The following is a 17,927-nucleotide window of genomic DNA, read 5'->3' on the forward strand; positions in this document are numbered from 1 at the left end:
TAAAAAGGTTAATTGGACTAAAATTAGGAGTCCAGATCCTAACCATAATAAACAGCCCATGTCCAATTCAGAGATATTGTTGGTGTGACTCTAGTGTTCTGTAATCAGGGTGTGATCCTACCAGTTCGGGACCATCCAAAAGGCATGGAGACATGAGGAATGTAGCTAAAGACTCAGCCTTACCTTTGTACAGTGCTCCGTTACTTTGTAGATTTGTAAATCGTGAAATTCGAACATACCCTGTTGTGTGCGACTGTAGTGTGCCCAATTGGCATGCGTGGTTATTACGGCTCTCTCTACGATGTAAGATGTGTACCTGGCTCCATCACTTTTTAAATGGAAGGATGGATATGCTAGAGGTCTGTGTGTTCACCTGCCACACAAAAAGAAAGAAAGTTCCGCTCTAAGAAGCCAGCTTTTAGTTAATGTCAAATATGTGCTTCTGAGCTCAGAAACCAATTTTGAGAATCAGTTTCTGTTTTACTTAACAGCTCAGATGAAGCAGTAAATTAAACCATGATTACTTTAAATTTTTAATTTAAATATGATTTAAAATCCTACTCTTCTCCTTGCCTTCCTAACTGTACTTTATTTTAAATTTTACGCAAAAAACAACAAATTAAACAGAGGAAGTCCAGGTGGTTGAAATAAGTTAAGAATACTTAAATAATAGGAATAAAAGGCTATACTTAGATCCGTCTTACCAGCTGGATAATGTTCGAAACACTTAGCCAGTTAGCTTGCTGAATGTTTTCTCCTCCTTCCACCAGCCCTTCATATCCCTGCAATAAGAAACAAAATGTGATGAAACAGGAATAGTGAAAACAGATATCCGCGTTTGGGTAAATCAGAGGCATGTTAGGGCTTCAGTAACATCAAATCATGCCACCCAACTGAGAATCATCTCGGCTTCCCTCTTCAACATCATGCTCCCGCTATGGGTGTTCCCAGGTATCCAGGATCACCCTCAATTGCTCCGCTATGGGGCGCCTGCACAACCCCCTTGCCTTCTCCCTTGCAAGGCTCTCCCCCACACCCCAGGTGTCACATCATGCTTCCAGGCCCCCACCACTAGACCGGAAGCGGACTTCCAAGCCATGGCTATCCTCCTCCTGGCAAGAATCGGAGCTAGATCAATGAATCTATTCCTGACCTTCCATTTAGCCAGTCAGGGGAAGAGCCCCAACAGGCAAACCCCAACAGTGGGGTGGAGCGCGTGCCCCAGCTTTGTACCCACTACCACCAATACCTCATCCCAGTACTGCCGCAGGCCAGGGCACGCCCATGTCATGTGGCCTAAAGCTGCATTGTCACAATTACACCTCAGGCAACCACGGGCCTCGCCACCATAAGCAACTGGAAGTCTAAGGGGTGTCATGTAGGTCATATGTAAATAATTAAACTGCATGCATTTCAATCTATTATTATGTGAGACCATCCTAGGGTTCACTAGAACTCTATTCCATTCAGAGTCTGAAAACTCCTGCTCCAGTATCTTCTTCCATCACTCGCTCAATCTTGACAGGGGGTTACGAGTCGCCTCAGACAGTGAGCAGTATAGCCATTTCACTGGATGATTAGCCGATCCCAAGGTTAGTAAAGAATAGAACACCGGGTGCGTTTTGGGCTCCTCTCTACCCCCAACCCACAGTTTCTTATTCTTGCGTGTCTGGGCCTCATATTGGAGGAATTGGCATGGTGGGAGTCCAGCATCCTCCACCATATCCTCAAAAGGAGTAAGAGTATTCTGTGGATAGAAGTCCCCTACTGTGTCCAGTCCCACCCCAGTCTAGTCCAGTCTGTCAGCTGCAAATATAGTAAGGGGGTCCCCATGAGGCAGTTCAACCAAGGGCAGAACGTGGAAATACAGGGGAATGTCTACAGTCTTAGCCACCCCTCATCGTGACCAGCAGCAGGGAATGTCGTGGGGTGTCCACCACCAGGTTAAGCAATGTAGCTGACAATAATGAGGAGCCCATCCTCCTCTCTGTCCAGTCTATGTCTTCCAGCTTCAACCATTCCAACCATTGTGCAACCGAAGCAGCTTAGAGGTTAGGAAGTATAATTCGAAGTTTGGCACTCCCAGCCCACCCTCCGTCATGGGATTTTGCATGATTGCTAAGGACACCCTTTGTTGTCCCCTATCCTAGATGTGGTCTCTTAATAGTGAGTCCAGTTGGTGGAATTAGCAAACAGGAACTGTAATCGGGAGGTTCATAAAAATATACAATAAGCGAGGGAGAATAACCATCTTGGATAGAGAAATCCGAGCCATAATGTGTAATCGCAATGAGCACCAGAAGGCAACACAAGATTTAAGAGACTGAAGTGCCCTCCCAAGACTACCCTCCTGGAGATCTTCAAGGGAGTGGTAAACATGGACCCCTAAGTATCTAAAGGTGGATTACGCCCAGTTAAGATCCACAGGGAGTTCTGGGGGGCGGGAGAGAGACGAGGTTACAGGAAACAAATGGGTCTTGTTCCTTTTGACCTTCAAGCCCGATAAGTCTTCAAATATCTCCATAAGTTCAAGGGCCGAAACAGAGCCCGCCACAGCGTCCGCTAGAGAGATCAAGAGATCATCAGCGTACAAGGAAACAATATGTTCTTGTCCTCGTATAGACACCCCCATTCCCTCCCCAGCCTGTCTAAACATCACAGCCAGTGGTTCAATCACCAGGGTAAACAGGAGTGGCGAGAAGGGACAGCCCTGTCTGGTATCTCGGAAGAGTCCATATTGAAGGGATACTGTCCTACCCGTCTGCCCTGTGCGGCCCCCATAAAGTAGTTTCATCCACTGCAGCCAATCAACCCCACCTCCTTCCCCTCCTCCTCTTCCCCCCAGTCCCATTCGTCCCATGGTCTCAAACAGAGTCCCCACCTTACATTGTCAAAGGCGTTCTCTGGGTATATAGATAGAAAGGCAGTCTGTAGGATAGCCTGAACCTCTGGATGGAACAGCACCGAGTACAATCCCCGCAAATTAAAGGACGTATTCCTGGAGGGGATAAACTCATTCTGGTCCGTGGCATCCAGGCGTGTGTGTGTATAGCTGGTATATGGGCAAGTGAAAGGAGTAGTCCTTGCATCTATATGATGATGCGTCCTCCAAATGTCCTCCAATCCCCAATTTCCCAGCTACGGTGGGCTTGGGCCTGGGCCTATGCCTCAGGTTCCCGGGGGAGGGGTGGGGGGGCAGTATAACATCAGACACCCTATTAAAATCTCCCCAAGAAGTATATCCACTGCTGCTAGATCAGCCAATGGGGCCGAAAGCCTATATAGGAAAGTGACCGGATCTTGATTGGGGACCTCCCGACCACACAGCTTTCCAGTTACAAAAATGTATTGGCCATCTTTATCTGGGAGTGTACGCGGAGGCTCAAAGGGGACACCTACCCTCACCCAGATCAGCACCCCCCTGGTGTATGCAGAAAAAAAGGTAGCGAATATCTGTCCTCTCGATCTCCAGTGCAGTGTTTCCACCTCGCTCTGGATAAGATGTGTCTCCTGAAGCATAGCCCCCCCCCACACTCGTCCAAGAGGAAAATGCTAAGTTACCCAAGCTTATGAAATAAAAAGAACCAGGACAAAATGAAAAACACCCCCAAATGTTAACTCCCCTTCCTGAGAGCAGCCTGGCAACAGCCAGTCGCACAAACCATGAGTAAACCATTGGCTCCTATTAGAAGACCCAAACCAGGATTAGGTGTAGCCTTCCAAGAGGGGTAGGCTATAGTCCAACATCTGGATTCTTTCTCCGGTTATTCCTTTATCTGCATGCTCCTTGCAGGGCGAATCATGTACTTATTTAAAAGTAGATTCCGCCCCCACGCGCCCCTACATATACAACGACAATGGTGCTCAAGTGGCAAGTAAAAATTGTGTAAATATATGAAAGTCTTTAAAAAGAGTAAAGAAATAAATATACTAGCAGTGAGTACACCTAGCAAACACAGAAGTCAAAAATACAACTTGACTCTAGGAGTGCACAGGACATTATAGACACCAGTGCGCACACCCACACGAGAATATATCAAACATAAAGCGGACATCTTCTATCACAACTACACTAAGGGCTACGTGGTTATAGCAGACCCATATGAAGATTTCACCTGTGTAGACCGTGCTGCAGAGGACTACTACAATAAGGTTAATAGAGGTAGACAGGAGACTACTAAACATTCTGACAAGAGAAGCCTTGCTAAATATGTAATGTTAATGATTCCCTAACAGCAGAGGGAACACATACTATTGTTAATTAGATCTATATAGCAGAGACCTAGCCACAGAATTGGTTCAGGGATTCACAAGCCGGGCCAAGATGAAACTAATGTAGCAATCCCAGCAGCATCCCGTAAACATCAAGAGTACATGAATAGGTTTGCTTGTGGACAGGTAAGGAGGTCGAGACGAAGGAGAAGTCATTGAGATTGCCTTTTGCAAGTTACCTCCGATTTGTAAAGGAATGCCCTATTGTTCTGCAAAACAATGGAACAAGTTCAGAGCAGGTCTTCTGAGGGGTTCGGGAGTGTTCCGTATTAAGCAAAGCATCAAAACATTTGGCGAGTGCTTCGCCATTATTACCTTAGGACAGGCTTCTCCAACTAGCTACTGGTAGCTCTCCAGCTATCTGTGAGTAGATCGCCTGCGTGCTGCTCAGCCTACTAAAGTAGAAGTTTTTTTTGCTTGGATGAATTAATATATGTATGCCAAAATTGCAAAGTGCATTTGACACAGAAATGTGTATATTTCCAGAAACTATAAGTTTGGCTTATGTTTGTAAACAAATGGCTGAATTCCCCAAAATATATTTAAAGCGAATATTTGAGTGATAAATCATGAGATGTTGGGGAGACATAAGTAAAATTATTACCTTGGTGCCAGGGGCATTGCAGTTACGGCTGTCACATTACCCTGATCCATTCAAAATTGCTAAAGCCATTTTCACATTACTGCTGGCAACATACATTACCTGATGCACCGAGGTAAAAACTGCTGGTACTCTTGCATGGTGTGACCACTAATGTGATCTTGTCTGAGGTGGTCACTACTACCAAATTAGTAATATTAGTAGCTCGGTATGATTTTCATTGAACATAATTTACTATCAACATAAAAAAAAGGTTGGAGACACCTGCCTTAAGAGATATCTAGTCATATGAAAGACTTACTTTTTGTTTCAAACGCCATCCAGGAGACAAATAGGCGAGTTGCATGCTGTCAACCCCACATTCTCTACAGTCAAAGCAAAGGGCAGATGCCAAAGGCTTATTATAGACATGGCAGCTGTACTTTGGTTCTCGCCAACCTAAAAGATGACTTTTCTGCATTTAAGAGAAAAGTTTGAGACAAAGATACCAAGTGTTGCTTTACACCATGCAAATGTCAAAAGAATAAAGCGACTTAAGTAAAGCCATCATAAACTGCTGATGGGATATTTTCAAACCATTACGGATGGTCAGAGCATGCTTATCGTGTAGATACTGCCTTGCATGTGCACTACAAAAAAGTAATGTACAAGCAACAAATGAGGACAACATAAACCCTATAAAGGGAATTACGTAATTGAATAACTTTCGCATGCATCAGAAAAATACCAATGAGAAATGGTCTACATATAGAGCTAGATGTGGACTGAAAATATAAGGGTGGCAGGTTCCTGTGAGTAACAGCAAGACTTGGAGATGAGGACCATCACTGGACCATGGTTCATTGCATGACCAAGGTTTATTCCTTGCCCCAAACAGAAGAGGCTATGCCAAAATAGTAACTGCTGGGGAAGAGTGCAGCAATTACAGCCAAGACATTATCTACGGAAGCTCTCCTATTTTAGGCAGATCACAACCAAATCAAGGAGAGAAAGACAGCAACCACAGTTAGCTGACATAATGGAAGTGCTGCCATTGAAAGATGCGTGGAGAGACTGTGCCCCAGGCAAAAAGAAGCATTTCTACTTCTCTCCCACCACAAAAGAAATTCTACATTAGACATGCTTTTCATGGTCAAAATAGATGCACACAAGGCCACAGAGGCCATCTATCCTATTAAGGGCCTAGTACACCTTTATGACAGTAGAAAGTAACCACCTATAGAGATCGCACCTTTGTTGATGAAAGGCAAGAACTGGCAAAACAAATTAAAATATAACACAACAAACAAATCTGAATTGCAAAACATATAAAATGATGCAAACCCCACAACAATATCGGGGTGAGCAATGGTGTTTAGGAACATAAAAACAGAACATTGGTGAATGAAAAAAATAGCCGAATGAAAAAATAATGTAACTCAAAACACAATATGTTGTCAAATGATATGTCCACCTACTGGAGGAAATAACGGAATCAGAGTGAAAATAGCACAAGGTGTGTTGACATCAGAGGCCGCAGAGATAGCTGCTAAGAACAGAGCCATGGGAGCATGGGAATAGAACAGGCACTTGTTGGTGGACTTGGTTGTAGGATAAAAATAGAACAGTCAAAGACACAAGAAAAAAAGACTATAAGAGATCAACACCCCAATTGCAAAACAGCACAAGGGCATCACAACACTGAATTACAGCAACAGGTACAGAAATTCGACAGTATATTAGTAATGATATGAAACCTTCAAAAAGAGATCACCAAGCAAAAAAGCAAAATACAGGACCCCCTAAAACAAAGGAGCAATACTTAACGGACCTTCTCCAAAACTTTACAAGCAATACAAGAGAAAATAATGGTAAAACCAACATGCCTGGGTTTCATGTGCTGATGCATCCAGCATTAGCACATTAGAGCAAGACACATGGCAGGGAGCCAGTAGGAGTGGCTATGGTTGTAAAGCAGTCCCTTATTTTTCAATGCAAGTACTCGAAAAAAGGTTCAAGGATACACCCAGTCAATAGCATTTGGTAAGATATGAATACTCCTCTTGGCTGGACCAAGACAGGACTGAGTGGAGTTGATAGGAGTAGAGTAGGATATTTTGGGGTAGATTGGAGTGAGATAGATTGGGTGGATTATAGTTGTGTAGAATGGAAAGGAGTGAGGGTAGATGGGGTAGTTTGGAGTGGGGTGGATTGGAGTAGGGTAGTTTGGGGTGGAATAAGGTGGGGTGGACTGGAGTGGGATGTAGTGCATTAGACTGGACTCAAATGGGATAGATTTGAGTGGCATAGGTAGAGTGTAATGGAGTGTGGTAGACTGGGGTAGAATGAAGTGGGGAAGATTGGATGGATTGGGGTAGAGTGGAGCAGGATAGATTAGAGTGGAGTGAAAGATTGGGGAAGAGTGGAGTGTTGTGGGGTAGACTGAGTGGATTAGATTGAAATGGAGTGGGGGAGATTGGCGTGGGGGAGATTAGGGTGGGGAGATGGAATTGGGATTATTGTAGTCGGGTAGTTTGGAGTGGGATGGAGTGAGGTAGAGTAGATTGGAGTGGGGTGGAGTGGGGTAAAGTGGAGTAAATGGGGATAGATTGGAGTTGTGTAGATTAGAGAGGTGGATTGAGAAGGGGTAGATTGGAGTGCGTTAGACTGGAGGTGGGTAGATTTGAGAGGAGCGCGGTAGAGTGGTGTAGATTGGAGTGGGGTGGGGTAGACTAGATTGGAGAGGAGCTGGCTAGATTGAAGTGGAGTTTGGAGTGGGGTAAATTGGAACCGAGTGGGATCAATTGGATTGGGGTAGAGTGGAGTGAAGTGGGGTAGATTTGAGTGGATTACAGTATGGTTAAATGGAATTAGTGGGGGTAGACTGGGGTAGGTTGGAGTATGGTTGTTTGGGGTGTGGTGGGCTAGATTGTTGTGGGGTGGATTAGATTGGACTGCAGTAGGTTTGAGTGGCATGTGGTAGATTAGAGTGAAGTGGAGTGGGGTAGATTAGAGTAGGGTAGATTGGAATGGAGTGAGGTAGATTATGTAGACTGGGTGGAGTAGGGTAGACTTGGTGGAGTGGGGTAGTTTGGATGTGGTAGATTGTAGCAAAGTGGAGTGGGGTACATTGGAATGGGATAGAGTGGAGTAGGTTAAGTGCTGTGGAGAGGAGGAGCATAGAGTGGTGTGGTGTAAATTGCATATATTGGAGTGGCATAGCGTCTTGTAGAGTGTCTTAGAGTGGAATGACATAGAGTGGCGTTTTGTAGAGTATGCATGGTGTGGTAATGCACTGCCATTACATATAATACATTTTAAATTGAAATGACCATTCCATTTGCACCGAAATACCGTTTTACTGCACACAAACTATAAAGTAGACAAATGTCATCACCTAGTGTATTGATGGGTTTTGATCGTATTCAAATATTTGTTTCCACCACAGTTCAGAATTACACAAAAAAAGCTTAATTTGTACTAATTCTGATATATTCTGAAACTTCAGCACAGCTAAAATAAAAAATGGTGCGCTAGAAAAAAAAACCCTCTCCTCTTACAAGGGTACTAAGCAGGATCGTCACAAACTCTTTCTCACTTTGTAGTCAAAAAGAGAAAATTACACACCAAGCTCCCTGGAAGAAAGCTTGATATCTGACCTCTGTCTTTGAATGCACAGCAAATGTGATAACATAAGAACAAGATTTAAAGGCCTTTTACAGAAAGAGTTAGTGAATAAATACAGTAAATAAAGTTTGGGCATCGGAAGGGACGAACTGAAGCTGGACAGCCCAAAATAAATAAAGCCTGTAAATAGAAAGCCAGAATATTTAAGTTACAAACCACAAAGCCAATGGTCAGCAATGGACGTAATGCATTCCTAGGTCAGCTTTCTGAATGCCCCCAAAATCTCTTTTGCAAACCAGACAAGCTTTGCCGTCTGATAAGCTTCGACCTAAAAATGGTCTCAGGCACTGTACTTTAACCAAACAGAGGTGGTGCCGAATACCAAAAACATATCAGAAGAATTTCTGTTGGAAAGAGGGAAAAAAAAATCAGGGTTGCCTTCTTTGGCTCCTGATATTTTTACTAGCCTTCAATTGCTTGCAATACGATTATAAAATGATACAAAGATAAATGTTTGCAGGAATAAATTAAGCACCCAGGAGGGACAACAGATGATAGACACAAGAAATAAATGAGAGGGAGACTTTTACCAAGAACCTGAACCACATCAACAAAGCAATCTCAGGAGGCATGAACCCACAAGCTGCTTTAGCCCTTTTACTTGAAGGGAGAAGAAAATGCTTAACACACAAGAACCAGTAGAGGACAAGTGGCAAAAAGAGGAAAATGCAGATGTTGAAGAGCTGATCTGGGGTAAACACCAATCAACAGCTAGGAGGAGACCAGGGGTCTTTAACCTTTTCTATAATAAGAGCAATGTATGTTCAATGAAAATCATCTATATTTAGTATTGTTAATAGTGTTGTAATATCGATCGGGTTTAGATGTATATGTGAAATGTGATTGAGTTTGTAATTGCACGAGTGGGAAGATTTGGTTAGGTTGAAGACCAAAGGGAATACCAATTTTATTGACAGGTGCATACCATTTAACAAAATACATGCATACATTATTTTTGTGCCTCATGAGACAGTAATGTTCAAGGGCATGAGACGGTAGGGTTGGAAAAAATCTTGGAAAAGGAAAGTTAAAAAATAAACAGTCCTGTAAGTACCAACCTCATATATCAGGAAAACCTTTGCTCCTACATAGATCCCCATTCGAGTGACAGCGCGAACAGCAGCATTCATACCTAAAAAAAATTAAAGCTGTTAATCACTAAAGCACAACAAACCATTTCATTACACATTTTCATATAATTTTCCCTCTCTTGTTACAATTCATTAAGCATTAGATCTTGCTAGCTTAGTAATGCTAGTGCTCAAGATCACATATACAATTACTGCCAACAACACTTGAAAACGCTTGTCCAAGACTGGAGGATGAAGTTGATAATTTTGACTCTCAAGTGTGTCTATAAGCTTGGTTGAGCAGTAGATTAATTCGATTTCATAAATATTCAAGGGCAGAATCCTCTGTTTGGATTCTTGAAAATGGCTGCAAACACAGTGATGAAGGCATACAAGGTGGCTGCTTATCTAAATCGCTGTACCATGTATTTCCGGTGTTGTAAAATGTCCTTTAGAGCAGGGCTCTCCAAAGTTGGTGCTGGAGGGCCGAATCCATGCCAGATTTTTAGGATAACTACATTTATCTAAATGTGAATATGCTAAAAATCTGGCATGGATCCAGCTCTCCAGGGCCAACACTGGAGAACCCTGCTTTAGAGAGACAGGGGCCAGAATAGCAAACGAGCACTGGCAAAGCCTATAGGTCTGGCATTGGTAGGCTGGTGTGAAGGTTATTTGTTTACTGCAAGCATATACGCCACAAAAATATGTAGGACAAAAACATCCAGCAAATTAACAATAGCTGCTATATGTTGGCAATACAAAAATGTAAAATTAAAAAAATAGTCACTAATATAACTATGTTATTGGCAAGGTTTTTGAGTAAACATTTTGGTTGTGCCACGCATTTCATCATTGTTATAATTATTTGTAAAGACAAGAATATATCAGCACCTAGCACATCAATGCAATATCACTTAAACACAACTCTTAAACGGTTAAAAAGAAGGCATTATATAAATCACCATCTAAACGGACACCAAAAGGGTAGGCTAAAATAAATCGTTGGTATTTAAAGTTGTATAAATCGATTAAATAAAAACATACTTTGAACTAGGTTTGTTGCCAGCAAGAAAGGAAACACTTGGAGGTGGATATGAAGAATGTGCGCAGGCTTTGTACAGTCGCTCAAAGTGAAGCGAGCCAATGACTAAACTGGGCTGAGCCACGACCTCATGCTATATGCACTGACAGATTGAAGCAAAATGTGAAGGACAATTTAACGACCAATGGATGAAGCACCTGTATGGATGCGCCCTCTGTATGCATTTTTGGAAAAATAATAGTCTGATGAAATAGCTAAAGCTGCCTCAAAGGCCAGATCTAAAACTTGGTACATCAAAAAAAAAAAAAAAAGACATTGGTGAGAGCATGCACGACGATGGGTCAGCTATATCTCCCCTCTGCCTCCACCCAACTCTACAGTTCCATATATTTTTCCTGAATGAATGAAAAAATTACTTTGAGATTTATAGTGAAAAATGTATTTTGGAGTCAGAAATCTGGGCTCCCATTCAGTTGCTTTTTTATTGCAAGAGTCTTTGATTGTGCAATACATGTTTTTATGAGGGCAGTATAGTCTGCTGGCTTGAGCACTTGGGACCCTGTTGTCGAACGGATTCGGTTAGTGTGCAGCCTCATCTAGACCATATGGATAAAATATTCTAACCCAAAACGGGAAAAAGTTAGAGCAACTGCTCAACATTTCTGTAAACGTTTGAGTGCAAACTTTGGAGTGGAGTGCATCTTTAATGGTGCATAGGTTTTCTTCCCCTTAAACCACTGTACCCAACAAAAAAACAGGCTGTCTCACAAATCCATCCTGGACATCAAGCGGAAAAATCACTTTTCATTCATTAACTTCTTTTCTAACAGATTTTATCATCTTTCCACAACTCTTTTTGAATATATTTTCTAGGAAGAGTGCATTCCAAGTATATTGAAATAGTAGTCAAGGGTAGCCGGCAGCTCCAGTGTCACCTTGTGACCCATAGTGGAGCAGACATCACTGCAGCTGGTGTTACCCATGTTGAGGAGCTCAGTTCCAACTTAACTTTCTTGGCCATACAGAAGTAAGAAATTCCAAAAACTGATTAGCCGCATCTAATGTGGAGGCGGCAGAAGATGGGAGTTCATAAAGCTGAAGGAAGGCACTGTATCTTTAAAAGGGGTAATTCACTTGTCATGCCAAATATACTTCTCACAAATTCCTCATTTTTTCCCCAATGATTCCTATACCATAACAATACTTAATAAAATGAGGTGTTCAGAAAAAAGCAGCTCTTAAACCAGATTAAGCAACAAAACTACATCCTAAGAGCATGCCACCCAATAGCTTAATCTAGATACTACAGTCGTAAACAAGTACAATGAAGCATATTCTTTGTTATGTTTCTCTAATAGAAATAATGCTCAGGATCTCTTTAAAAAACCACAACACAATCTTAATGCATGAAAAAATCCATAAGGATAGTGCTTGCTTAGAAAATGTAGTTTAATTAGGGATGGCGCTACAGCACTGGCAAACAACTGCCTATCCTCTTCCACATTCATCTCAACAGGTAAAGTAGAGCCCTTTTCGATTCCAGGCAACAGATCCTCGTCTGAAACTTGGAAGCATGCAGAGAAGGCTAAATAACACCAGAATCTAGATCTTCCGTTGCAGCGGAGGATCACAAGAAGGTTTGGTGCTCAAGGTCAGAGAAGACCATGCAGTTGAAGACTGTACGGTAGTTAAGCAAACAGATGTTCATTACCTGTTCTGACAGTAATAATAACCACGTGAAACAATGTTTTCACAAAACAATTTACGGCTATCTGAGACCAAAGACTGAAAACCAAAATCCCCAAAATTGCTCTGAGATTCAAATCTGAACCCAGATACTAGATGTTGGTGCAGGGGCTAAAGATAAAATAATTTGAGAACTGCATATCCAGCCAAACACGGAGTTAAGAAACTTGTTCTGGTGTGCTCTCAAAGAGAATGCTAAGTAACCTATTATTGAACCCACACCAACCTCAGCTGAGGCCACTGATGGCACGAACTCCAAACTGAAGGAGGGAAACAAGTGCATGTGCCCTTTACTATTCAACCACACAAAGAAAATAACTTGAACAATCTAATGGAATACACAGATTTAGTGTTAAGTCGGGTGACTTGCAAAATAGCTTTCAGGATAAATCAGTATGGTCCCACTCGACAGACCACAGCCTTTTGGCAGCCGAAAATGTGACCCAAGTTGCTGAGATTCAGGTTAAAACTCTACCTTCGTACTGTGGGAGAGCGCCATGGCTCCTTAGGCGCTTCATTGGAGTACAAATGCTGAGGTAGAGGCGGGTCAGATACCACATATGCTTAGCACAACTTAGTGATTAGAATTGTGGTCCCAGAAAAAGCTCCATTGTGTTGAACAGCGAGATAAATGGTAACAACGGCAAACATTAAAAGGAGGCTTTTGTGAACGGTCAGGTCAACTGAGACCCCAGCCAGGGGAAATCCAAGAAAAACTTTTTTTTGCAGTTATTGTTTTGTGCAGAAGCTAGTCTAGTACCAGATGTTCATTCTGCGGGTGCAAACTTTCCATTCCCAAAATTACGTGATTGGCAACCACAAAACAGCCTTTTGCAATGTACTAAACCCATTTTGTGAGTCGACAGCCTTTTGCAATGTACTAAACCCATTTTGTGAGTCGAAAAAGCATTTCCAGTGTGTAAAAAAGGTTTACTGACGCAATGGAAATTGCAATTAAGCACTGTCATGAAAAGGGATGTTCCATGCCTAATTGGGATTTGGAATGATACTGATCAATGGTTTAAAATGGCAACTGGGTTCGCAAACCCATAAAAAGTTAACCTCTCCCTCAAATAGGTGGTATCAGATGAGCACAAGGAAATATGTAGCTGCTGTAAAGCTTTCACTTTGAGAATCATGCCGGGTGACCTCAAGAGAAGTAGCCAATGGTCCTTAAACGAACACTGGCTGCTTGTCTACCCCCCCAAAAAAAATCATTTGGGAATGCAAACACAAACATGGTGCTCTTCTTCCCTTGCTGGCCATCATCCCTGTTTTTAGGTCAAGCCTGGGCAACGCATGTGCTGCTCTGCGAGGCATGCTGTATTCAGGTATGGACTTGAAGCTTCGCCCACTCTCCGCCCATATTGTTCATTGGCTTGTGTCATTGTCCTTTGGAAACTGTGGCTTTTCATTGGTCAATAGGCTAAGTGGTCCCTCCTTAGTACCGCCTCGTTTCATTTTGGAACCTCCCACGAGGACAACCCCTGTTACATGTGTTGTTACTCTGTAGGCTTTAATTACAGCCTCTGAGCACTATTTGCTTACACTTTTCTCCTGCCAGTACAGGCTCTCCCTGATCGCTTTAATAATTTTTTTCATAGCACGCACGCTCATACAGTGGAGGCCATGACTTTGGTTTATTTGCGGAGCCGAACGTGGCTGCATTTTTTTTTTATTCCTGTTTATTAACTTTCATTGTTAGAACTGCCCCATGCCGCATTTTCACTTTAAGGGCAGCCGCGCCCCTTTCATTAGGCAAGCTGTGTCTAAGGAAAGGGGCGCGGCTGCCATTAAAGTGAAATGGAGGCATGGGGCGCATTTACAAAAAAAGCATCTGTTTGTCAAGTTTCCCAGGTCCAGTTTTAACCCCTTCTGTGCCCATGACGAGCTGGACTCGTCATGGGCCGCGGTTGCGCTGTGCCCATGACGAGTCCAGCTCGTCATGAACCCCGCCCGCTATTGGAACGCCCGGCACAGGGCGGGGAAAGGGCGTGGCACACAAGGGGTTAAAACAAACCCTTGCAAGTATTCCCAAGCAAGAATGCATGCGAGCCTTCCAGTATTTTTGGTGCAGTTTTTTTTACTTCATAAAGCCATTTCAATAGCGTATGCACCCACAATACGTAATCATACACAATCATCCCACTAGTGTATGATTTTCAGACATAAATTGAGAAATGTGGATGCGGCTGATTGGCCAGAGCTGCTGACTTTGGATCTTGGGAACCAGTTTTGAGTCCCAGTGTTAGCTCTGGGCAAATCACGTAATCTCCTGTGCCTAAAATAAAAAGACTCTGACCCTATTTAATGTAATCTGGTGCTCGCTTAAAGTGCTACAATGCCCTTGGGTAATGTTCACGCTATATAAAACTGCAATATAGCTTACAATGCACAAATGGGCCTATTTTTAGCACAATAACGGAGAAGAGGTTTTATCCCATACTCGGAGGCTGAAAGGTTTTTTCAAATTTGCTAAAATTATTGGTATCAAATGTCAAGATTTTTCAGAAGCCTTGCGATTTTAGTTAATAGATGCCACAGTCCAGTACTCTGCCCTCAAGTGTTCCAGTTCCAGTGCAGTTTACCGTCTGCTACTTTTTATGGACAGATACATATTTTGGCCACAGACTGATAAGGACATATTGAAGGGTGTGGTCAAGGTCATGACATTTACAAACAATTGCTGTTAGAGAGGAACACAAACACATTGTAAAGAGTAAGTTATTATGGTAATTCACAGCACTTTGAGAGCAGGTCTACTATTACGTTAAACAAATGCCCCTGCCTCGTGTCTGTCAAAGCTAGGTGGGGCCTAAAGATTTGCCGCTCTAAAAATTGGGTTAGACTTCTAAAACGTTTGAGAAAGAAACATCATTTGCATGTGAAAATGTGCTCTAGATGAAGACGAACCGTCTGCTGCTCCGCTATCACTACACCACTGCTTCAGCAAGAAGAGCTGATCAGCTATGGGGCGAGTAGTGTAAATGTCTGGATGAACATACTGGGGATGAATAAATGGGAACATTTCAAATGATGTATGCAGCCAAGGAAGCATAACCTTGCGATCATAGCAAAGTGGGAGAATACGAGAGTAAATGTAAACATCAAAAAGAAAATACTGCAAATTCTGAAGTAGAGATGTGTCCTTAAACCCTTACAGTTTGGATTATTGAATTAATTGGAAAAAGCACAGTGGATGCGTTTGTATGCACCCGGTTTAGCATGGCATTAGATGGGGGAAAGACAAGAACCTCTGCAGACAATGGGAATGTATTGCCTTCACTCCTGTGGGTGAAAAGTGGGGATTCAGACACTGAAGTGAGGGGGTAGAGACAGGCCTACCTTTAGTAATCCCATGAACTTTGATAGTAAGGAAGATTAATTCTTCCTGAGCTCATGTTGTGGGTGCTCCTGCTTGGAGCCAGCCTCCGTGCTCCCTGCTGTGAGAAACATTACAGTACACAAAGGGTGTGTCTGTGGGTAGCTTAAGGAGGACATTAAAATGGGAACAACCTTAAACTGGTTTTGCTACAGGAGGTAATTTAAGCAGGACCATGCACAAACTGCTATTCAAACCAAAAGGCAGAGAATTGATCGACATGCACTTTACCAGACAAATACTGTAAAACCTGCACCTGGGTAGCTTGTTGTTAGTGTTCCTGCACCCCACCACGGGCTTGGAAGCTTTTTAATGCCTTGTGTGCTATAAACAAGGTGAAACAGCTTGCCCTTGCTTCCCACGGCTATCCATTGCATGCCATCGATGTTCAGAAATACGTGGTCCCAGATCCAGAGACAGTTCAAAGCAACTTTGGAACAAGCATTTGCAATGCAACAGGTCTCGCATTTACACGAGTTTGAGCTATTGGCATTGCAAATAACAATGCCTTTTATTTTTGTTTTCGTTTTAAAAAGATAAATAAAAGGCAGTGTCATTTACAGTGCAAATAGCTTAAACTTGCGTAACTGGGAGACCTATTGCATAGCTGTGAGAAAGTGGCTCTGTATATACTGTTCCTTAATAGGTACAAGGTGTACAGAGTCCACAGTCCCCCAGGGTTGACAGAGGTTAAAGTTAGATATAACCTTATTCTCTAAAGTGGTAGCTTGGTTGAGCAGTAAGGCAGTATCAGAGGACAGTGTAAAGCATTTGTTGCACACACTCAGTCAGCAAATGGTCTCACACACTCAATAACTAAACTCTAGGCCAATGGTTTATATATATAAAATATATGCTTGTTTTATTTCAGAACCAACAATTGGAATTAAAATATACTTGAATGAGATGCTTTATATAAATACTTTTGCAAGATGTAATTGACTTTTGTAAACAGTTACAAGTGGTTGCAATAGGCAACTCTATTTTAAACACAACAATGCATTGAGCTCAATTGAAATTTCAAGTTATTTGCAACAGATTACTTTTAGAATTACTTTTGGAATTCCAGGACTGGATCCTAGATTCAGTCCTGGGTCAGTACTTAGAATCAAGTGATGAAAGTCGACTTAATTACTGTGATGATTTTTAAACAATAATTAGCTATTTTAAAAGTTGACACTTAGAAAATATTTCAAAGAAAACAGTATGTTCTCGTTACTTTTGTAATCCAGTACTGGGTGCCTAGACTCAGTACTGGGACCTTTTTCCAAAGCAGGTAAGTAATTACGTTTTCAGATATTATACGATTTTTAAAGAATATTTAAATATTGCAGAAATTAACACTTAGAAGAAATTTCACAGAAAAACAGTCAATCATTTCCTATGGGAGAAAATTGGGTTACTGGTAAGTACAGTTGTAAGTATTTTTCAGAGTCAGTGCTGGGCACCAAGATCCAGCACTGGGAGCTCACCTAAGAGCAGGTGAGTATTTTCGTTTTCGTTACTCGGCTGATTTTTGGTGAATGTTTTAAGATTTGAAAAGTCCACACTTAGAAGAATTTTCAGGAAAAAAAACAGTCAATGTTACCCTATGAAGAAAATAGAGTTATCGGTTTAAAGGTAAGTACTCGACTGGCAGAGTAGAGGTTCTGGGCATAGACTCAGGGGTCCCCCAGGTTCAGGTAGGTACAGTTGGTTCACCCTCAGCGACTCTAGGGTGGCCGGGTGCAGAGAGAGTTAGGCCCAATGTTATCCTATGAGGGATAGGGGGGCCTTGGTTGGTGGCTGCTGACTAGCAAGCCACGCGGCTGTGGGAGCTGGGCTCCTGGTCACTTACTCAGGGCAAGTGGGGAAGTAGGTAGGTGTAGAGGTTGCACTGCCAGGGCCACTTGGGCGGCTGGGTGCAGGGTGCTTTTGAGCCTTCGGGCGCTCAATTGATTTCAATGGGAAATCTCCGCTTTAGAAAAAGACTGCAAGCTCGGGGACGAGGATTCTTCAGGTACCACCACCACTTCGAGAGGTAAGTTGGGTAGTTGGAGGATAGGTAGGTACCCCGGGATTGGGCACAGGGGGCACAGGGGCACCGCGTGCAGGGGTGCCTTTTGGTGTTGGGAAATCTTACCCTCTGTTGATCGCGGTGAAGGG

General features: G+C 42.7%; 1 protein-coding gene across 2 annotated transcripts in view; it reads right to left on the bottom strand.

Moving 5' to 3' along the window:
- The window catches only part of PFKL (phosphofructokinase, liver type), a 433,821-nt gene that overhangs the window by 355,987 nt on the left and 59,907 nt on the right, over positions 1-17,927 (bottom strand). For both annotated transcript variants that reach the window (XM_085648708.1, XM_085648707.1), the window contains 2 exons: positions 9,598-9,671; positions 705-782 (listed from right to left, as the gene is read on the bottom strand). In XM_085648708.1, coding sequence (XP_085504834.1) covers positions 705-782; positions 9,598-9,671 — 152 coding nt within the window. The remainder of the gene's footprint in view (positions 1-704; positions 783-9,597; positions 9,672-17,927) is intronic.

This window comes from Triturus cristatus, chromosome 3_2, assembly GCF_964204655.1.
Source record: "Triturus cristatus chromosome 3_2, aTriCri1.1, whole genome shotgun sequence".
Taxonomy (NCBI): Eukaryota; Metazoa; Chordata; class Amphibia; order Caudata; family Salamandridae; genus Triturus; species Triturus cristatus.